This window comes from Callorhinus ursinus, unplaced genomic scaffold, assembly GCF_003265705.2.
Source record: "Callorhinus ursinus isolate GAN/ISIS: 27379988/994484 unplaced genomic scaffold, GSC_fseal_2.0 scaffold3, whole genome shotgun sequence".
NCBI classification, from domain to species: domain Eukaryota; kingdom Metazoa; phylum Chordata; class Mammalia; order Carnivora; family Otariidae; genus Callorhinus; species Callorhinus ursinus.
In genome coordinates, this window is record NW_027397065.1 from 60,647,395 (window position 1) to 60,670,479 (window position 23,085).

General features: G+C 39.9%; 1 protein-coding gene across 2 annotated transcripts in view; it reads left to right on the top strand.

Moving 5' to 3' along the window:
• The window catches only part of PLCXD3 (phosphatidylinositol specific phospholipase C X domain containing 3), a 167,591-nt gene that overhangs the window by 103,294 nt on the left and 41,212 nt on the right, over positions 1–23,085 (top strand). For both annotated transcript variants that reach the window (XR_012377594.1, XM_025866652.2), the window contains exon 2: positions 3,211–3,919. Coding sequence is in view for 1 of the 2 variants with exons in the window: in XM_025866652.2 (XP_025722437.1) it covers positions 3,211–3,919 (709 nt within the window). In the remaining variant the exon portion in view is untranslated. The remainder of the gene's footprint in view (positions 1–3,210; positions 3,920–23,085) is intronic.

The following is a 23,085-nucleotide window of genomic DNA, read 5'->3' on the forward strand; positions in this document are numbered from 1 at the left end:
TCCTGTGAAGTAGGTATGGAGAGTATTTTAATTTGGCAAATTAGAAAACCCAAAGCCGGAATGATTAACAATCTGATGATCCACCAGTGTTAAATTGTGAGTTAGTGACCGGGCTTGAATTTGAGGCTCGTCTCCAACACCCACTTCAGGGCTGTTTTCAGTGCACTGCATTACCCAGTTTACTTTAATCTGAAGGCCAGACTGCACCAGACTGAAATTGAAGTGTTGGCCAAGGCTGTAATCTCATCATCTGAGGCTGAGGCTCCTCTTGTAAGCTTGCTGCTTGTTGGCAGAATCTAGTTCCTTGAGTTGTGGGGCTGTGGTCCTCAAGCTCCACGAGGCTGCCCGCTCTTCCATAGGGTTGGGAGTGGCCAGCTCTTCTCTGAATAGAGAAGGCAAACCAAACCCAAAATTGAGAGGCTAAGTTCACAATCAGGGGAGCAACATTAAGTATCAAGTCCAAGATAGGAGTTTGGGGCTATAGACAAGAGAAGAGTAAGAGGTGAGAAACCCAGGAATACTGAGCCAGTGTAGAAGCAAAATATTAGACCAGATAAGGCAGAAAGAAATGATGCTTACCACTCTTGTGGGCAGAGCTCTCTGATTTTAAAGAACCAGGGTGGAGCCCGATTTTTCCTTTGTTACTGAAAGGTCATAAAATACTGTTGTATTTTTGTTTTATATTCAAATAGAAAACTTAGTGGTTTAGTGAAAATGTTGAAGTTGGGAAGGAAGTATTATTCCAAATGAAATCAAAAACCATGAGATACTCCCTTTTTGGCCAACATTAGATTATGTATTTTCTCCCCAAATGCAAAGATAGTGTTTTGTATTGATTGATGATTTAATTCTCCTCTCCAAGTAATGTTTGCATCTGGTGCATCATTTTGCACCAAATGCTGTGCATGTACCTCAGATCATCTAGCTTAGAACAAATATTAGTGGGGGTACCAATGGTTTCTTCCGACAGCTGTTTTTAATTTTTATTTTAACATTACCTTATTTTGATCTTATATTTTCCTGAAATGTCAACAAATAATTTAATCTAGAGACTAATGTTCTTTTATAGGATTTTCAAAATTGGTAAATTTCCTAGGCTTTTTTTTTTTTAATTTGCCAGATAGCCACATGGCAGAATAGTGAAACTAAAGTCATAATGAAAGCAGAGAACCAGTCATTTCTAGAAAAAGAAATCTAGTCATATTTAATTCCCTTTCTGCTTGCTTCCAATTATGTCTTCTACTAGACTGTAGAGGTAACCAATTATTTTCATCCACCTTTTTTTTCACATGCTTGGAAATTAACTTTTAAAATTTTTTAAATTTTATAAATTAACCCTTATCTTGAAGGTTTATTTATTCATTTGCACCTATTTTAACTCTAGAACATTTGATTATAGCTCTTCTTAAACTCACTTTTTTATTTCTTTCTTTAAACATATTTTCTCTGTATATTGATCCACAGTACAGTTTGTTTAGCTTTTTCATTTATATTAGCAATTGGCTGAATAGCTACTAATAAATCAATATGCAGCAATTTAAATCCCTGTTAAAATTTGCCAATGCCAGATCCAAACTGCCAGTTCTGCTTATTCAGAAAGTGCTGACATTTTCTCCCCATACCATGTACTAAAGATAAATAGATCAGACAGTTCCAGATTAAATTAAACATGGCATTTCTGTATTTTGGGGTTACTTTTCATTGTTTAAAAAAGTCTAATAATTCTGAGGAGTTAGCTGCTCCAAATCTTAAAGGTTATCATTTTTAAGGTATTAAAGTATTTTTCAAAATATTTTCTCTAACAACTTACAGAGGTGTCTGCAGTTCATACTCTTGTGATTCCTCTTGGCTGTTTAATGCTCGACATAGACAGATAGATGTACATAGAGAGATATAGATTGATGTAGATATGGAATACAGACAAAGCTAAATATTGCATTCACTGAAAAAAAAATTGCTTCAAATAGCTTATCAGGCAAAGGCCCTGAGGTGATGGATGATAAACGTAAAGGGGAGTGTGGGGGGGGGCAGGGTGAAATGTAGGAACTAGAACAAGGTGTGTATTTTTTAGTTTCTAGACAACTAAATCAGGAGTAAGGCAACACGGTCTGAGGAAGCCTGAGTAACAGATGGGGAATGATGACATCTGCCCTTTCTAACATGTGAAAATTCAGGATACATTAATTTCATTTTACCTGTTCAGTAGGTTTTGCCCAAGAATTAAAGGAGGCTTTAAAAAATACAATTAAAACTTGAAATAATTTTTCTTCATTAGGTCCAAAAATATTTTAAATGGCCCTCTATACTTACCAGCAAATCATGCGCATGTTCATTGCTACATTTCTGGAGTTCCGGTCTTTGTAACAGACAAAAAAAAAAAATCATAATCACAATCATAATTAAATAGGTTGCCTTTGTTCTTCCTAGGGAGAAAGTCTTCCAAATTTGGAAGCCAACTCCAAAGAGAGCTTTCACTGTTGAGAGGAAATATTTGTGAAGAAAATAGTCTGTCATTTAATTTTTTAATGCTGTTAGTTTTGTCAACTTGTAAGAAAAATTGTTTCCTCAATATGTGAAAAGTACGTGGCCTCATCTAAGTTCATAGTTGCTCAAATGCAGGGTCAGGAGTGATGTTAAATATATCAACATTGTACTGTCCTCTTGCTTATTTCTCCCTTTCTCTGTAAGGACCTCTTGTGCTTTCCAAAGTGTATAAGGTACCAATTCATATGCTGATCATCTGCCCATGAAAAAAACCTCCTTTTTTCAATGAAACAAGCTCTCTACCATTGAAATCAACTCAAAATGAAGGAAAAGGGCAAGATAGTAGACAAAGTATTTGGGAACCAGTGAATCCCCATAAATTCCACTTTATGAATGGTCACTTATGCCACCTACATGGAGAGCCAATCCTAATGAATACGTTAAATTCTTTGTTTACAGAAGTAGAAGGTGATCATTTTTATTTATAATATTGGTCAGAAGGGATTTTTACATAATTTTATAATCAGTTTGATCTGTTGAAGTGCTATGTGTACCATATAGGCTATAAAAAGGACCCTCCTAAGACCTGAGACTGAACTAAGTAAATATTGCTTATTATTTCCTTCCATGCATTTGAGGGAGAGATACAGACTTTGCAAGAGGGAAAGAAGTTGGGAAGAACAAAGGACTGAACTATAACCACATTATGCCTTGTTATTTTTCTAGGATCTCATGATTCCTTCAGCTTCTACATTGATGAAGCCTCACCAGTAGGGCCTGAACAGCCAGAAACCGTCCAGAATTTTGTCTCTGTGTTTGGAACTGTAGCCAAAAAGCTGATGCGGAAATGGTTAGCCACTCAAACAATGAACTTTACTGGTCAGCTAGGAGCTGGGATCCGTTATTTTGATCTTCGAATTTCCACCAAGCCCAGAGACCCCGACAATGAACTTTACTTTGCTCATGGTTTGTTCAGTGCCAAAGTCAATGAAGGCCTTGAGGAGATTAATGCATTCCTCACAGATCACCATAAGGAGGTTGTATTCTTGGACTTCAACCATTTTTATGGGATGCAGAAATATCACCATGAAAAACTGGTCCAAATGCTGAAAGACATCTATGGAAACAAGATGTGCCCAGCGATTTTTGCCCAGGAAGTTAGTCTAAAGTACCTGTGGGAGAAAGACTATCAAGTGCTGGTCTTCTACCACAGTCCAGTGGCTCTGGAAGTGCCCTTTCTCTGGCCTGGGCAGATGATGCCAGCACCCTGGGCCAACACCACAGACCCGGAAAAACTGATCCAGTTTCTTCAGGCGTCCATCACTGAGAGAAGAAAGAAGGGCTCGTTTTTTATATCTCAGGTGGTGCTGACCCCCAAAGCTAGCACTGTGGTCAAAGGAGTGGCCAGTGGCCTCAGAGAAACTATCACAGAAAGGTAAGTGTCCTTAAGGTATCAGAGAAAAAGCTTAAGGAATTTAACACACATTCATAGAGTCAGTAACTGACAGAGATAAAATTTATACTCATGTTTATTAGTTTCCTAGGGCTGCCACACAACATACCACAAACTGGGTGTCTTAAAACAGAAGAAACTTGCTGTCTCCCAGTTCCAGAGGCTAGGAGTCTGAAATCAAGGTGTCAGCAATGTCAACTCCTTCTGATGGCTTTGAGGGAGAATCTTTTCCATGCCTCCCCCTAACTCTTGTGATGGCTGGCAATCCTTGGCATTCCTTGGCTTGTAGATTCATCATTCCAGTCTCTGCCTCTAGCTTCACATGGTGTTCTCCCCATGTGTCTTTGTTTTCTCTTCTTATAAGACCAGTCATATTGTGTTAGGGCCCACCCTAATGATATCCTCTTACTTATGTCTGCAAACACCCTACTTCCAAATGGGCCACAGTTATGGGTACAGGGGATTAAGACTTCAACATATTTTTTTCTAGGACACAGATCAACATGTAGCACCATGCATTTTGACTCCATGTCCGGTTATCTTTTCACAGCGCTCCTTTTCACATTTACGTAGCACTTTATAGATTGCAAAGCCTTTTCTCTCCTGCTCTGAGTTTCTTTTTAGATACCTAATTCCATCTGATCTGCACGACAACCCTGGGAAGTTGTCTGACAGATAAAAATTGAGGTTCAGAGAAGTGAAATGTTTTGTTTAAGGCCAGTTGGACAATGAATGAGGAAACGAAGACCCAAATTCCATTCTTCTCACTCTATATTCTATTCCTTACACTGTACCATAAGCAAGGATCACCCTCCAGAGTGTGGGTATTCCATCTGTCAAGCCCAGCCATATATGTTGGAGTGGTGACTACTTGTGAAGTATGTAACTTGAGCAATCACCAAAGATCTCTAGCTCTTTCCCATGATTGTGATACAACATGCAGAATTGTACATATTATTTATTCTTTTGAGTTAAAGTACTAAACAACGCAAATATTGTCTGAAGATAAAAATCTAATTCTTATCAGACTTTTATCTTTAACTTTAACTGATATTTTGAATTATGATAAGGAGATAGAGCACGCATGTTTTGCTCAAGGTCTTTGTAGGGAAAGACAAGGAGATGAGGGGAAAAGATTAAGAGATGAAATGATATGGATGGCCTCAGACCATGGCCTATAGAGTAGGAAATGGCAGATGATGCTTGCAGTGGAGCAGGAACACATTTGCAAGAAACCCTTTAGCCAGGTTAAAGAAAAGATTTCATCCTGTGAACAATGGGGAGCTAGAAAATGGCATTTAGGGTCATAGTGACTTGACCGTGTCTGCATTTTAGATAGATAATTGGTGTAGCATGGAGGCAGAGGATTGGAGAGCATGGACAGTGAAGAGGTGCTTGGAACTGTCTCAGCATGGTAATGCAAGCTAAACTGAGGAAGGGAGAAAACACAGAAGGGGATGGTATGCCGCAGTAAAAAATAGGATTATTTGATGACAATTTGGCTCTGAGGTATGATGGGAGAAAAGAGTTAGGGATAAAGTTTCTTCTTGAGAAGTAAAACGAGTGATGCAGACATTTACAGAATCAAGAAACAAAGACACAGGGATTTAGGTAGGAGGTGGGGAGGCTTCAGTCAGGGTTATGCATCCAGTAGATGTGGCCAATTGATCATTATGAATATAAGCCAACTCAAGTGGCAGTTATTGGCATTTTTTGGCAGTGAAAGCCACAAGCCTTTGGAGTCGAAGAGTTCCTCCATACAGAATCATAACTTCCATCTGTTATTCAGAGATGGAATATTATTAGCTGAGATCTCCCTGTTCTTCAAAATTTAAATGCAAATCCCTAGCTCTTCATTGTACACCCTGTGCAAGTATAAGACCTTCCCTAGGATTTCTGCTCATGTCTAGCTTTCTTACATTCTTATGGCATGAGCCCTTGCTGCTTCTGGATTACTTCATTTTCCATAAAGTGATGGATTTGATTGTCCCATGTGGCTTGTCCATGTCCCTGTATGTAGAACCAGAGACATGAAACTTGCTTGCTTCTTCCTCAGTTTCCACAATGGTTTTTAGACTTTATTGAGGGTTTGAGACAACAGGGTAGGTTTTATAATTATAGTAATACAGATAATACAAAGTTGAATTTTAGAATTGTCTGTAAGTACAAATATTCTGGCCTGGGATATCTTACCGTGATGACATCTGTATCACTTTAACCCCATCCTCAAGTCTTGTGGCTGAAACTTCTCTTGCACCTCCTTCTCCTTGTCTTTTTCTCATCTCTTTTCTTCCCCTACCCCCACACTGTCTTGGAGATTCCACACTTTAGATTACTGGGCCAAATTATTCACCTCTCCTCTAGCCCTAAGGCTCAGCAAGTCCCATCAGAGTACTCATCAAACCAAGAAGGCTTTCTATTTAATAGCACCACCTTCTACAAAAGTTCATTGTTTTGGTAAATAACCACTTACCACCTCTCTTACACCCTTAAAAATGAGGGAATTATAGTATATATACATAAGAATGTGTTGTTCTCAACCATACCCCACTGAGGCCCCAGATTTTGAGGAATTCCTGAGGACCTATTAGAGGTGGGGAAGAGGCAGGAGCGGTCTGAGACTCAGCTAACTCCAATATTCTTTATTCTCACTACATCTTTAATGAAGGAAGCTTCATTTCTAAAATTTTACACATTGGGCATGAAAGGAGTCTTCCCATAGCCCTTCCAGCTTTACCTTCTGTTGCCTAATTCTATATTTAGGAAAATACTTTTCCATATAATATGTCTGCTTTTTGCATGTGGCCAAGAACCATACCCTGATTTTACCTGTGTAAGGAATAGCCTTTGGGTAGTCAAGAAGAAAAATCTACTCAAGGAGGAGATGACTTTCATTTTTCTCTCTTACGGCATTTCATGCAGCTAGGGTCTTTGCAAGCTAGAAGTTGAACTACTTTTAGTTACATATGCTATAGTACAGGATTAGTAAAGCAGGATTTGTGGGAAAAAGGTCAAATAAGAAAGTGCTGAAAATTGTATATCTACACAACTCTCTCAAAATATTCACAATCTTTAGCATATAAAAGGCACTAACAAGCATTTTGTTGAAGAATCCTATTTAAATTGAACTAATGCAATGTTGTGCAAGCACTTAATTTTTTTTCAGATAACACTTATTGACAGCCCTTGGAATTCATTTTGAAAAACTGTCCTCAGGCATCTGCTCTAATTCAGAACTTTTCACTTGCCTCTGGCTTACTTCTCTGGAATAGTAGAACACATCACTGAACAGAGGAAGAGAAGTTGAGGGTGGGGAGGATGGTGGGATGAAAAAATTTAATAAATTGAAATGAAGACCTTATAGGTAGAATCAACTTTTTCTTCTCTCTAGGATTATGCAAATTACTTGCAAACGATTTGCAAATATATTTGAACCTCGCCAGGATGAACAGAGTTTGCCTCAGAAGTACTAGAAAGGCCTCCTTGTAAACAAATTCCAATGCCTGTATTCTGCATATGGTGCACGTGTGAAACTCCAGTTTTGTTTTGATTTGATCTGATATATTTTCAGCCTTCTGGGTGAGGGTTAGAGGGAAAAGGTCATTGTCAGTCCTTGGATAGCACCTTGCAAAGGTAATTTACTTACCTCTGAAAGAGTCAGTGAAAAGAACACTTGATTCCCCAAGGACATATTGCTTCTCTTTACTCATCAAGTGATAAAGCCCACAAAGACAACTTTCTGCCATTTTCCTCTTGCTATTGTGCACAAAGCTGCTCATTCAGAAAGTCCTATGTTAACACCAAAAGATGTAATGAGACTCTCCTTTGCCACCAAAGGAGAAGTTAGTAGGTGATTTTAAGACCTCTCTGGACCTTAAGTATTTTCATCTGCAAAATTTGGAGTTTGCGCTAGACTATCTCCAAGATATTTTCGAGTTCTAAAATCCTACAATTCTAAGATCCTGCATTTGACTAGTTTCTCTATAATTTTTTTATTATGCCTAATATTTGGGCTAACAAAACCGTGAGCGTGTGCATTTAGAAAACAGTGTTTGAAGGTGTGGGTGGCTTTCAGGGAAACTAAAGTCAGCCTGCATTCAGGTAGTATAGCTTTCAATCTGGCCACTGGTTCCAAATACTGCAGATGCATTTTCCACATTTTAGCAATGCCAAAAGACACAGATTTTTATTTCTTAAAGACCTATTTTTAATTTATTTTTCAAACACCAGCTTTTGCACCTCACCCCCACGGAATTCACACATTCTTAAAAAGAAGGTGTGCAACTTGAGTCAAGTCCTTCCCTAATTTGTGGAGGTTTATTAAATTATAGGTTTTGTTAAAAAAAAAATCAGTTAGACCACCTGTCAGAATATTCAAGGAGCAATGCATCTTGGGAAGTAAATTGATACTGAATTAATTTAGACAATGTTTATAAAGTCCAACAATTTAGATGATGATGATGATGATGGTGGTGGTGGTGGTGGTGGGGATGGTGGTGGTCATCTATTTTAAGTGTTCCATATCTGTTTAATACTGTGCTAACTGCCCTGACCATTTTCTCTCACCATCACAGTCATTGCCTTGAAGATAAGGTAGAATTTTGAGGATGTAATTGGTTGTTGGTTGATTATTAATAAGCATCAATATGACCCAGCTGGGAAAACGAAGGCAACTACATTTGTTGAGCCCACATCGTGTGCTAGGCAACGTGCTACGTGCTTTACATGAATTGTATCCATTCAATCCTCCTTCCAACAAGGTAGGGATCATTAGATACATTACAGATGAAAAACTGAGCCTCAGAAATGTCTAGTACCTTGCTCAAAATTCCCATATTAGTTTAGCAAAGCCAGTATCATTATTTGAGTTTGTTTGACTCCAAGTTCTAGGCTTCCTCCTGCAAACTAAGTAAAATTCACATTTCTTAACACTGGGCACATATAATATGTTATCTGTCATCTTGGAAGGCAGAGTCAGGTCCAGGGGTTTGGGAAGGTCAAGTATGCCACAGCTGGGATGGGCAAGGCTATGAGAAGAGCAGATTTGAAGTGTGTGGCTTTTTCTCAAGAAAGCAGACCCAGGTAGAATGCTGTCATGGGGATTCACGGAAGCAGCACCACCAAAGAACAGAAAGGAAAGGAACTTAAAGGTGACTTGGTTTAATCTTCCTTGCATTGTGCCTACTGCCCATTTGACTGTTTCCATTGAGTAAGGAAACTGAGGACAGAGGAATGCTAAATGATTGCCCAAGCAACAGAGGTACCTGGCGGCAAAGACAGGTTTAAATCCAGGTCTCTTGGCTTATAGGCAGAATTCTATCCTCTACGCCTTAGGGAGGGTTGAGGACAGAGGATGGACAGGAACGCCAGAAAGGACCAGAGAACAACAGGTTGCAGGGACCAATGTGGAAAGGCAAGCTGGCTCTTAGTCTGCACCGTGTGCAACATAGCAAGGTGCCCTGGAACCTTGCGTCAGGGGGTCAGAGGTCAGACCTGGAGATGGGTCATGGATTTTGTGCATAGCTGGCCTTTCCTGGGTTCTGTCTGCCTCACGAACACAACAAACTCTAGTATTTCCATCTAATGGGGACACACCCTGGTTCACAACCACACCTCAACAACACTTCTGCTGTCCAGTTTACCCTGTCACTGCCTGGACCCAGCAGGTGTGGCTGGTCTCTGGGAAGTTGTTCACCTGCAGCATCAGTCGTCTGAGGAGTTTTAGGGAACTCACAAAGGGTGGAGACTCCAGATGGTTCAAAGACAGCTCAGGGTGACATGAGAGAGCACCAATCTCCATGAGGAGTAGCTTTCTGGCTCTGCCCCCTGGGCCATGTCCCCAAATAGGTCGGTGCACATGTGGAACAGCTGATAAAGGATTAGTCTGTTCAGTAAAAGGGAAAGCTGCCTCCTTTGGCTACATATGCCTACAGAGAGAGAAGAATATCAAGGAGACTATGGAAGATCAGCATTAGAGTAATCCTTATTTGTAAGATGTTTTCATCATAAGATTTAATTTCTTCAACATGTACTTATTGGATGCCTCATTTGTTCAACAGGTATTAGTCTCCATTTGCAATTTAAGAAACTGAAGGTCAGAAATGCTAAATAATTTGTTCAGGTGAGACTTGAACCAGTGCTAGGATCAATTCAAGATCTAGGTCTTTGGAACCACTAGAAAGAGGAGTATGGCTTGTAAATCAGAAGGAAGCTCCAGAAAGCAAGGCTTTTCTGAGCACAAGGCTTGGCAAACTTGGGGAGGGGTTGCTGCTTATGGAGAGTTTGTTCAAATGCAAATTCCTGGGTGCTGCCCCAGAGACTGTGATTCATGAGTCTGTGGCTCAGATTTTTAAATTTCTTTTTTTTCCCAAGATTTTACTTAAATTCAAGTTAGTTAACATATAGTGTAGTATTAGTTTCAGGAGTAGAATTTAATGATTCATCACTTAGATATAAACATCCAGTGCTCATCACAAGTGCCCTCCTTAATACCCAGCCCCCCAGCCCCCTCCCCTCCAGCACTGCTCAGCTTGTTTTCTATATTTAAGGGTCTCTTAAGGTTTGCCTCCCTCTCTGTTTTTATCTTATTTTATTTTTCCTTCCCTTCCCCTACGTTCATCTGTTTTGTTTCCTAAATTCCGCATATGAGTGAAATCATATGGTGTTTGTCTCTCTCTGACTGACTTATTTCACTTAGCATAACACACTCTAGCTCCGTCCACATTGTTGCAAATTGGCAAGATCTCATTCTTTTTTGATGGCTGAGTCATATCCCATTGTGTTTATATATACCCCATCTTTATCCATTCATCAGTTGATGGACATCTGGGCTCGCTCCATAGTTTGACTGTTGTGGACATTGCTGCTATATGGGCCCATTCTCCCCCTACTTACAGCAGCACTATCAGAGTTTTATGTTTCTAACAGACTCCAGGTGAGCCCTTCTCTGAGTAGCAAGCTGCACCTCAACCACCCCCAGCAACACATAAACTTGGTTTTAGGAAACCTAGAAAGAGTTAACCCCAAGATTTGTCAGTCCCCTTCCAACACCACATTCAAGTAGTTCTTCCTTAAATCTCAGCTGCGACTTCTTTACTCACAGACCCCACCAGATTTGTTCTGTCACTAATTAGAGCTGCCCATCACTGATTTCCAAAAACCGATCCTCTACTATTCTCTCTCGCGCATCCTCTCTCCCATGTCACATAGCTCCATCTTAGGATGATGGTGCTGCAGGAGCATGGCAAGTCTTTTGGGAGGGAGTCTTCGTTCCCCTGGCCTCAGGAGCACATTCCTTTGCAAGAAACCTTGGTAACTTTGAGACTCAGTGCCTCCCACCAAAACCAATTAACGTTACAGCACTTTGCAACCCAATGGCCTCCCCAGTCCTGATTTCAAACGGTAAAAAAGAAGATTCTATAACAACGTCTGACAGTGAGGTCATGTGACAAAAGAGTGACTTCAGCCTGGGTCCTGCTGGGGTATGGCAGGAGGGAGGGCTGTCTATAACTCTCTGTTTTCATAACTGTTGACCTAAGAACTTTTAAAGCAAGAGTGTACATAAAAGCTCTCTCTCTTCTTCATTCTGCTGATGCTGTATGATTAAAGTACAGGTGAATACAGGCAGGCACCTTTCATTATCTGTGCCAGAAAGTCAAAGACTAGAGGGAATGCCAAGCTGTTGGGAAGTAAGATGCCCATTCAGTGCCTGGTGAAGATCTGTGTGTCTGTGTGTGTGTGTGTCTGTGTGTGTGTGTGTGTCTGTGTGTGTGTGTGTCTGTGTGTGTTGTGTCTGTGTGTGTGAGGGAGAGAGAGAGGGAGGGAGGGTGTATATGTCTGGGTATGTGTGTGAGAGAGAGAGAGGAAGTGTGTGTAGGGGGGAGAGAAGGAAAATACATATACTTTTCTAAAAAGCATGGCATAGGATAGAGGTTCACCCACTTTAATCTCTCTGGATCTCAGTTTTCTTATGGGGAATTGCTGGGCAGATTGAGTTTATCTGAAAAGGAACTAGCCGAGTGTGTAGCTGGAAATCACAGAAAACTGAGAGCAGATGGGTTGATGATGGGCAGATTAAGATGGAGGGTCCAGGCGGCAGGGATGTTTAGTCAATTAGATTGTAGCACAATAATTGGGGGACCTCAGCCAGTGACTGAGGGGATAGGGAGGCTTGTTTGGGATTTGAAACGAACCGTAAGATGTATTGTCAGGAGACGAGCCAGTAAGTGGTGTCTGATTCCAGAAGGGAGGTGGACCGGATGTGGACGGTGCAGGCCACACCCTGGGGCACAAGCACAAGGACTTCGGGCCGCTCTACATTTCTGCCCTGTGCCCGCAGGGCTCCTGACGTGGGGGGCAAGCTCATCCAAGGGCAACAGCCCACTCTGAAAAGAACTGATTTACAACTGAGGGAAGAGAAAGCATTGCCAAATCACTAGACACAAATATGTAGTTGGACATGCTGAGCTTACTTGTTGCAGTGAAGAAGCACACCCGCCCTTGGGAGCCGTGAGACATCCCAGTGTGAGACGTGGTTGGGAGGGACTTTTCAGCCCTACAGAATTGGGGCTTAGGTTGACTGACTCAGAGGAAAGTTTAAGGAAGCAGAGGTTCTCTCTAGATTGGCTGCTGTCAGAAAGCGAGGGTAACTCTATAAGTGGGTACCTCTGTAAGTCTTACCTGTAGGGCCAGAGAGGGTGAACTGTAATTGGTAAAGGAGTAGGAGTCTCATTTCTTTCAGTCTAGAGAGCTGGAAGTTTGGTTACTTTGTGGGTGATCTTATTTTTGTGCTTAGACAAAATTACAAAGTATCCTTTTTTATCTCACTGTCTCCTGATGGCAAGGAACCTTGTCTAAGGCTGGTGTTCTGGGAGATTGTTCACGTCCCACAGGAGAATAATATGGCCAGGCTGTGAGTGGCAGGCCAGCTTCCTAATGTCAGGGGTTGCTTTTAAGCTTCTTTTCGCCCTTTCCAGTGCAATGCAAGGAAGAAATATCACTTATTTCCATTTGCTTTGAAAGCCTCTGGTGTGAATTAGGCTTTCCCTGTGCTTTTCCGTTGTTGTTTTTCTCACTGAAACAAATGAGGCTGTATCTAATCAGAAACCCAGACAATTTTGATAATGAAGCCAATCAAAGAGTTGCTGATACCCTAGCCCAGGGCTTGTCTCCTGAAAATGCAAACTCTTCTCATTGAGCCCTATTGACAACCAACTTGATATTCTAGTCTTTAAGTTTCTGCCCATCTCAGTGGGCAAGGGTTGGAATCCCAGGTGGTAGCTATCAAAGGGGTTGGGGGTGAGAAAGAAATGTGAGAACACAGCATTTTGAAAAGGGAATTGCTGATTCTTTAATATTTGTGAACATTCCAACTTCCCAAAATGTCACAACTTATTCAAGGCACAAAGAAGCAGGAGGTGAGAGTCAACTGTTACATTTACAGTTGAATTGTTTTCTTGCCCTTTTTGGCAGGGGGAGGCATATTATTCTTGGCCTTATTTGAATGGGGGCCTCTGAAGGCTTATTTGTGTTGGCTACACTTGGTAGACCCAGCTTTGGGTGACTGATCTACTCATTACCTAGAGTGACTCCGACAAGTACGAATACTTATCTAAGTGAAGTGTATAAGCTAAATCCTCTCTGTCAAAGGATAAAGGGATGAGGAGTTGCTTTATGTGCACCCCACCTAACAAAATTATCACATAAAGCTCAAATAACTGACTAATACCACTCTAGGCAATGACATTGCCGCTTTTAATTTATCACATTCAGTTGATAAAATATTTTCTTCCATAATATTTTCAATATAACAACAACAATTTAAAAAGTTGAAAATATAAAATTTTCTCAGACTATCTGGCCTTGACATTTCAGAAGAAAATACTACTTCCGTTGGCTGCAGACACTAATACTTGGCTTCATGGTATAGAGCACAAATCTTCCAGCTCTTGATTTGTATGTCTGGGATTATAGCCTCTCTAATTAACTTATTTTAAAGTACTAAAAATAATTAGACAAGAATACCTAGAAACTTGCTTGTCATAATTGATTTTTTTTCAGAAATCACACGTATAACTTGCATTTTTGCTTTAAAATATTCCTTCCTCCCACCCCCTCATCACTTATTTCCCTGTGGTCTCAGCTGTTAAAAGAAGCTTACGAGTTGTTTCTGGAGCTGTGACATCCTTCCGTGAAGGAGCATTATGTGACAGTGAGACTGTAATGTGTGATTTCATTAGTGAATGCGAAAAGCCACAGGCTGCCCTTTGGAAATGTATGGGAGATTTGGCCGTTATAAAACTGAGCAAGTTCACCACGTAGCTACCTCTTATGTGAATACTAAGCAGAAAAGCTGTTGCTAATATGACTTAACTAAGGTTTGAAAATGAACCAGTTGGGACAATAAATAACACAATAACGAGTTGCTCATGAATGTATATTTTTCAGATTTTTTGATTCATCTTTGAAGAGTTGAATTTAGATAGCCTGTTTCTCCAGATAAAATGCTTGTAAGAAGTAGCTTGTAGTGAATCGATTGTAGGGAAACTTGGTTAGATCACTCAGTATAAGTTCAGTCTGTTAACAGACACCATATGCTAATTTGGGGGAGATATGATGAATCTATTGCTAAAAAATAGCCTGGAAACTTAGTTTTATTCCTGTCTTGGTTTTACATTTACTGCTTAGCAGTTGAAGGTTTATTTAATGAATTTGACTCTTATTGCCATTCACAAGCAGAGCAGGCTGAAGAATTTCACACCTTTGTACACAGACACCTCATTCATTGCCACTGTGTGCTTATACCTTACCCATATGTCTAAGCAGCCCCCAAACAGGATATGGCCAGGGACTCTGGTATCTGATAATGACTGAGAGACTCCTTAATGCCATGAACATGAGTGGGGACATTTTGATGTCTCCATGACATAGGTTGTGCAAATAAAGACTTATTCAATGGCCCACCATTTTCTGCTCCAACTAGCATTAGGTAGTCAGCTTCAGATTGAAATGGTGGTGTGTGTGTGTGTGTGTGTGTGTGTGTGTTGAAGGGGTAAGAAAGAAGTAATGAAAATAGGTAGAAATCTACTTTTCTCTCAGCACCTGTGAGAGTACATTGCCATGAGGAGAGAAGAGTTTCACATTCAGTGTGTCCTTATCTTCCAACTGAGGGTAGAGAAAGTGCTCAAATACCCAAATGTGGTATTCTCTCACCTAGTTTCAAGATTGTTCTGGAACATGCATTTACATTCTTTGAGCTTGCTCTAGACCTTATGTTTTCTTTAGTGTTGTTCTTGAGGTATTTCTTTGACAATTTCATGGTGAAAAATTTTTTTTCCTGTCCCAACATTGCATGGCTTATTATATTTGTGAAATTTTGAGGTCTTTCTCTGTCTATGACTCTTGTTAAAAAGTCAAATAGAACCTAGATATGGTAGGATAGAAAGGGGAGAAAATAGTATAACCCACTTGGTGAATAGGATGTTTTTTATGCTATGGGTTTAGAGAATTTTAATTTCTATTTTTCAAGGTGGACCAAAGTAGTCTTTCCCAGAGTCCCAGCTCAAGAATCCATCCATTCTTTGAATCAGCCAATCACTCAACCAACAAGAACATATTAAGACTATGCTGTGGACTTGGAGTGCAGATAGGAGAGGCATGGTGTAGTGTCTTACCTTGGGTTACAGGGCAATCTTTTTGGAATTTGAGATTTGTATAAGAGACAGAATTAGAGAATGGTACACGACAGAATTTGCAACTGAGTACTAACATTTTGACCTGTAGATTTCATATGCCATAGGAGCTCGAAAGAAGGAAAGATGACAGAAGTGACATATCTGATATCTTAGGACAATAACACACTGACCTTTCCTGCCCTTTTCCTTTCCTCAAAACATTGTAATGTTGTGCTCAAGTATCAAAAGTATATCTATTTTCTCTACTCAAATGTGACCTACTTTTGTGGTTCTCCAATCATTGACCAATGACGATGGTAAAAAGTATCTTCTCTAAGGTAGAAAATTCTGCTCGGTTTTGGGAACATTTCCAGAAAATAAGGTTCAGAGTAGGCCAACAAGTGAGAGGTTCCATGATGGTTTGAAAGACCCAACCACAGACTCTCAATGCTTTGTGTGTTTATCGGTGTTAGTGATGGCTGTTTTTGAGAGAAGGGAAAACAAAACCACTATGTTAAAGGATTTTCTTTTGACCACAAAATTCAGCAAATCCCCTGAGAAAGATCTTATTTTAAAAATTTGAGTTAAAAAAATATGCTTTTAGGTTTGACACTCTGACTTGCCCACTGTGTGTGCCAAGATATATTCCTTTGCTATCAGAAGTATGTATCAGTGAAGTACATTCCTTTACTTATTGAATTAACTTGACAAGGGAGCCACCTTTGGGACTGACTTCTGAAAGACAGCTGAGAAGCAACTTTTGACAACTATGGTTGGTCTTTGCACTATTTTTTCCTCTCTTCCTTCTCAGTTTTGCAGTGAAAAGGGACAATTTTATAGCAACTTGGCAAAACGGTAGTGCAGGAAGTCCCAGCTGTTCTTGCCCCAGCTGCCTGCAAGATCTAATAACATAGGGTGGGAATAGCACATCTCCCAGAAGAGTGCACACATTTTAGGTTGCTTTAATTTCCCTGCCAATTAGACATTTAAGATGCCAAATGTATCTCCAGGCAACCTCTGTGACAATTTAGTACACTTTGGTAAAGGAGCCTAAGGCAAAGAAAGATTTTCAAGTGGCCAATAGCAGGGAAAACATTTACTCGTTCATCACCAAAGAAAAGGGCATGTACGTACCTATGGAGACATGAGGACACAGGCATATTAACACTGCCAATACTGAAGGCTGCTAAAGAGCCTGGGAGTCAGAATTCTCAGCCAAGGGTAGGATTTCTTAGCTCAGCTGAACTGACATTTTAGACAGGATAGTTCTTTGTGGTGAGGGAGTGTCCTGTGCACTGTATGATGTTCAGCTGCATCCCTAGCCTCTGCCATGCATCTCCAGTAGCACCTTGCCCCCCAGTCACAACAGTCCAGAATATTTCCAGATATTGCCAAATACCACCCCCCACCCTGTGTGTGTGTGTGTGTGTGTGTGTGTGTGTGTGTGTGTGTGAAAATTCCCTCTAGTAGAAAACCACTGGCCTAGAGCAGTCACTTCACAAAAGATCTGTGAAGTTATTTTTCCTGGAATTCCATTCCTTTCCTTGTTAAACAAATGACACCAACTGCTCAGGGATTAGGGAAACATAAAATATTTAGTTATATGGCTTGTGGGTTTTTTTTTGTCTAAATGAACATGCCAAAATTTATACATTTTCAGTGTCTGCTGCCTTCAGATTAGTCACCTTGGGAATTTAGTTATCCATCCAAGGGATACTGAATCACTTTTAAGACTAGTTTTAGTGGGGGTAAATCTTCATCTCTTCAGGGTGAACTGGTTTTTGAAACAACGTAAACTCAGGGCCAAGTTTAGTAAATAAGGTGGGTGAGCAAAGCTGATGAATGCTGTTTGGAGCCAAAATCCAAGTGGTACAATAATGAGATTGATTTTTTTTCTGTGCCTCATGAACATACTCTGAAGGCAATTTCAAATAGAAGAGTTATAAAAAGATTTTGAGTCATCCTACCATTGATAAGTGAACAATCATCTCCACAGGTAACAATTCTGAATGATGGCTCACTTTCAGCTTGTAAGTTTTGGGGTATGTGTTATAAAAAGAACATCCCACGTCTTTAGAGTCATACCTCATGGAATTAAGTAGTATAAGAGAAGATGTTCTTGATTCTTAAAAAATAATGTCTGTCTTTAAATATGTTTATTATTACTTGTATTATGTCGATTAAACCATAGATCTTTACAGAACATTTACTGAGTCTGTGCTAAGTGCCTGGCTTCTCAATGACTAAGATACAGCCCCTGGTCCTCAAGGAGGTTACTTTCTAGTGGGGAGACATATTCATGAACAGTTTATGTCAACATAGTGTGGTAAGTGCTAAGATAAACCAGAAGCAGATGTTTACCATTTTCTGACAGCACGGCCGTTTACTAACTAATTATGTAAGCTGGAAGAAGTCAGTTTCATCTGCCTTCAGGTTCCTGATCTCGTAAAGACATTGACTAGCCTTTGTCCCCTCTTCTGGCATCAATACTCTAATTCTATGGTAACAGTGGCAATTTCCAAGGGCATACATATTACAGTGTTTTGTAGGGGAAATCTAATCATATCATATCTAAACACTAACTTTTAGTTTCATTTGAATTATTACCAAAACAGGAAGAAATGCCCAATTAGATGTTCATGAACACCAACTCTTGAGAGACCTGACCTGTTACTGGTAGTTCATTATTAAGGAGCAATTGTAAACCAAAGGAATTATACTGACTTTCTTTTTCCTGGACTGTGCAGGATTATAATGAGTTCTATGTTGCTGTGGTTGCCTAGAAGTTGATATATCTTAGGAAAATGGCAAGCTGTGGAAAGTGAAGTAAAATGTTTATCTTTAAAAATTAACTCATAAATATCCTTTGTTATTCAAATCAATGCATTATTAGAAAAAATGAGTGACATCCATAAACCTAGGTTCAAGTTTGCATGATTTTCAGGGTGTCAGTTTCTGACCTCAACATTCTCAACTGCAAGATGAAGTAATTGGAGTGAGAAATCATATTTTTGAATAACTACAGTAGACATGTCTGTTCTCATTTTAGGCCTCCTAACGTTGAATGATGCGGATATTTTCATTTCTATTTTATATGTGGAAAAAAGGAGGCTTAGCAAAGTAAACCAGCTCATGCAGCCTTACACAGTCTCTATGGCAGAGCTGGGTACAAATATGTGTGCCCGCTTTCAGAGTCTGTGTTTCTATTTTAAGCCCCTACACATCACTCCATATTCGAAGTTGTTTCTGATTAAGTTCTGAAATTGTATGATTTTTTTCACAAGGGACCCAAAGCAGTCCTATGAAAGTACCATATTTACCAACAAGTGCAAAATGAAAGAGAAGAAAATGTTTCAATCTACTTCCAAATTCAGGAATTTTAAATAACAAACAAGTTAAAAGTCCTGTCAGAAGAGTAGCTTTTCCCAGCATGTGAAAATGGCTTCCAGTAAGTGTCATTGAGTCCTACCCAGAATATTTTAAATTATGATGCTTCAGGGATCGAGGAAAAGGCAATCCAATTTTCAGATTATCTCCTTTGGCTAGTGTACTAACTGACATGCTAACATCAAAATAAGTGTGGGGTTCTTTTGGGTGGCTTGCCCAAAAAGCAGTCACCTCTATCTCCAGTTCTAAACTTTCATCTGTGAGGAGCCTTGGTGATTCAAGGGTTTATATATTACAATTGTGATAGTTAGTTCAAGATTAAAATAGTTAAGGGGCGCCTGGGTGGCTCGGTCGTTAAGCGTCTGCCTTCGGCTCGGGTCATGGTCCCAGGGTCCTGGGATCGAGCCCCTGCATCAGGCTCCCTGCCCGGTGGAGAGTCTGCTTCTCCCTCTCCCACTCCCCCTGCTTGTGTTCTTGCTCTCACTATGTCTCTCTCTGTCAAATAAATAAAATCTTTTTAAAAATGTCAATTAAGTGATATCCCTTTTAACTATATTACTTTGTTATGTTGTAGGTTTAAAAAAAAATTGCCGTGGATTATAGAGCCAGGGATTAGCAAGAGCCCTCAGATGTGGCTTCCAGCAGAGAGTGGCAAAGCAGTCTTTCCATTCATTTCTTTATTCCTCCATTTATTCTCCATCCAGGGAATCAGTGAGATAGATTCTCTTGTTCATTCCATTAGGCATCGTGTTTATGTTTCCTGTGTAGTTTAAGTAGCTCAGAGAATGCGCTCTGGACACAGAGTTGAACTTGTCTTGACTGCCTCTTGCCGTGTGTGATTTTAGGCAGGTTTTTAAAACTCTCAGCCTCAGTTCCTCCTCTGTAAAATAGAAGTCTAAATACACCTGTCTCAAAAGGCTACTGCAGAGCATTAACATGATAATTATGCAGGGTGTTCAGCTCAGAGCCTGGCACCTAAGTGAGAGAGAGATAAATGTTGGCTTTCATTATTATTATTAACAACAACAGTTTTGTAGGGACACTCAATGGCCTTATGCTAAATTAGAAAAGTAAATAATTCTCTTCGAGAACCTAATATCCTGTGAAGAGATTTCATTATTGAGATCAATTGACTTTAAATAGAACCTTATTGTAATAGAGCTTATTATTATGATTTGGATTTTCCAATAGATGTGGATACACATGGCAACTCCATACACTAAGTATCAGATGTTATATGGTCATCTTGCCCCATATATCTTGGGGTTTTATTTTTCTCTAACACTAATATTACAGATTTCTATTATGTTTCTCATTAGTTTTATTTTTTTATAATCATTTTTTAAACTAAGCCTAAATCTGTTACAGTGATTCTGTACATCAGAATTACCAGTGGGACTTCACAATCCATGTGTGTTCAAGCCCCTTCTCTGGAGATTCTGCAGTGGGCCTGGATCTCAATGTTGTTTTGGTGTTGGGTCAGCTTTGAGAACCACTGATTCACTATACCATGAGCTCCTCGAAGACAAGGACACCACCTTTTCAGTTTTGTATGACCTAAAATGGCTTATAATAGCTATTAGGTATTTTCTGGAGTTTTGGAGGTCAGATATCATAGAAGCTAATGAAAGAAAAAATTGAGGTACATATTCCAAAGAAACCAAGTCATGCGTGCTTTTAGAAATGAATTATACTTAACAAATAATTGGCCAGAGCCACCTAAAGTTATTACAATAACAGTTTTTAATTGCTAACATTGTTTTGTAAAATACAGTCTGTAGTATTATTCTGACATCTATACCAAGGAGTAAAAACTAGCCACAATTAACAAATAGCTTAAATACCCGTCCTTCAGGGATCTATTGACAGATTGGGCTACCTAGATAATGTTGACAAGGAACTGTGCTGAGAAAGACATATTACTGCCGTTAATCACATTTCCATCACATAAACACATCAACCAATGCAGCAGATTCTGTTGCAAGTAAGCATATATCCATCTCAGGGTGAGGTCAAGCATGTCTGCACACACATGGTTGTTATAGTAAAACTGCAAATAACTCATTAGGTCTCTTCTAGGATCTCTGTCACCCTTGGTGACAATCTGGTGTGACCGGGGTAATTGTGCAGCTAATTCTGGCAGCTAATGGTGGGCCCCTGGGATGTGTAACTTTTCCACATCCCCATGCCACCCTCCCTGTTTGCCATGTAGCTCGAGAAAACATCATGTGACCCTCCAGATGGTATGGCTTAGTAAGCCTTCCCCACTTTGGCCTTATCAGCAGAAAGATGGAAAAGGAGAAAGATCCCTTCTGTCTCTGGGAGTCACTTCCCTACGAGGTTTTGGAAAGGGTTCATAGCATGTGTTTCAGAATATATTAATATCAGAAATGTTCGTTCAGACATGGTATTCTATAAACCGGATTAAAGTGAGAGGCCATTTTCATTTTCAAAAACAGGGATCCACACAGTTTGGGAATTGTTGATGCCCCCAATAATATAAAGCTTAATATTTGCGTTAATGAAAGAACAATCTAAAGGAGTGACCCAAAAGTCGGTTAATAATAATAGCATCTCAACAATTGCTGATGCTTTTGATCATAGATCCACACACCTGAAATGATTTGCCCAAAGTTGCTTGCTAATTTTTACTTAGATCAAAATCTCCTGTAATCATGCCCAGTTTTCTCTCCATAACACAAGGTCATCTGTTGCTAGTAATGCCCACCATTGTAGTAAATTTCTCAGGGACACAAGATGCTCAGTTTCCTTGGAGAAGCGATTGGGTAGTAAAGATAAATGGCCTGGTTTTGCAAACAGTTATTTCACATAAGTTAAAAATTGAAGTGAAAGGAAATCATTTGATGTCCAAAAGAAAAAGATATACTAGTGGAATGAGAAAGGCCTGCGGTATGGTGAGCAAGAGTTATTTTCTTCTTCTCCTCATATTATCCTCACCTATTCCAATCCAAACTTCAGCCTGGCCCAAACCCCCCACCCCCACTTTCCAGATCTTGCATGCACCACACTTTTATGATTAGGACAGCGTGGATCATGGATCACGAGAAAGACAACATTTGGTGAATGAAAACAATGCAGGGGCACCTGGGTGGCTCAGTGAGTTAAGCATCTGCCTTCGTCTCAGGTCGTGATCCCATGGTCCTGGGATTGAGCCCCACATTGGGCTCCCTGCTCAGCAGAGAGTCTGCTTCTCTCTCCCTCTGCCCCTCCCCCTGCTCATGTTCTCTCTCTCAAATAAATAAAATATTAAAAAAAAAGAAAACAATGCAAAGATGCTCATTTCCTTTAAATGTGTATAATATGTGTCAAACCAATTAAAGAAAAACTCCTAGGCACAGACTTCCAGCTTCCTGAGTAGATATGGAGGTCCTCTTCAGGGGTGGCAGGGAGAGAGTTTAGATGAACACTGACTATCTACAGCATGACTCTATATTAAGAGTTCAGCAAAAGGTGGTGCTTCAGGCTGAAACAGGAGCATGGAGATTGGAGGAGATGTGGATTGTGATGTTACATTTCAGACAAATGCCTTATTGCCTTGGAAAGAACATTATTCAAGCTATAAAGTGTTCTAGAGTGCATTGTCCCCGTTCCTGTTGAAAAGGTATTGCTCCAGGTATTATATGGCTCTCCATAGCTCTGTGCATTTTAAAATAGGATCTCCAAAGACAGAATAATCATTTACATCACATAATAAATGTTAAGTTAGGACTTGTGATACCTAGAACTCAAAAAGTATGTTCTGTCTGTCATAGACATAAGAGGCTGCCTGTTCCTACACTCTTAGTAGACTGACGCCTGGTGTCAGGCTAGTGCTAGCGGAGGGAGGAAATGGTAGTATAGTGAGGTGTTTTGGAGTAGACATGGACACATTGGGGTTTCCAAAGTTTGGTATGTATCTGTATTCTGCTAGGAGTTTTTTCTTTAGACGTATAGAACAGTATGTGCCTACAGGTAAGAGAAAGCATATAATATATTAGGGAAATTATGAGGGGTTCTGTATTCTGTAACATAGCATTTGGGGTTAGAGCAAGATATAATTCTAGTGAAAGAGAAATGGTGCACATTACA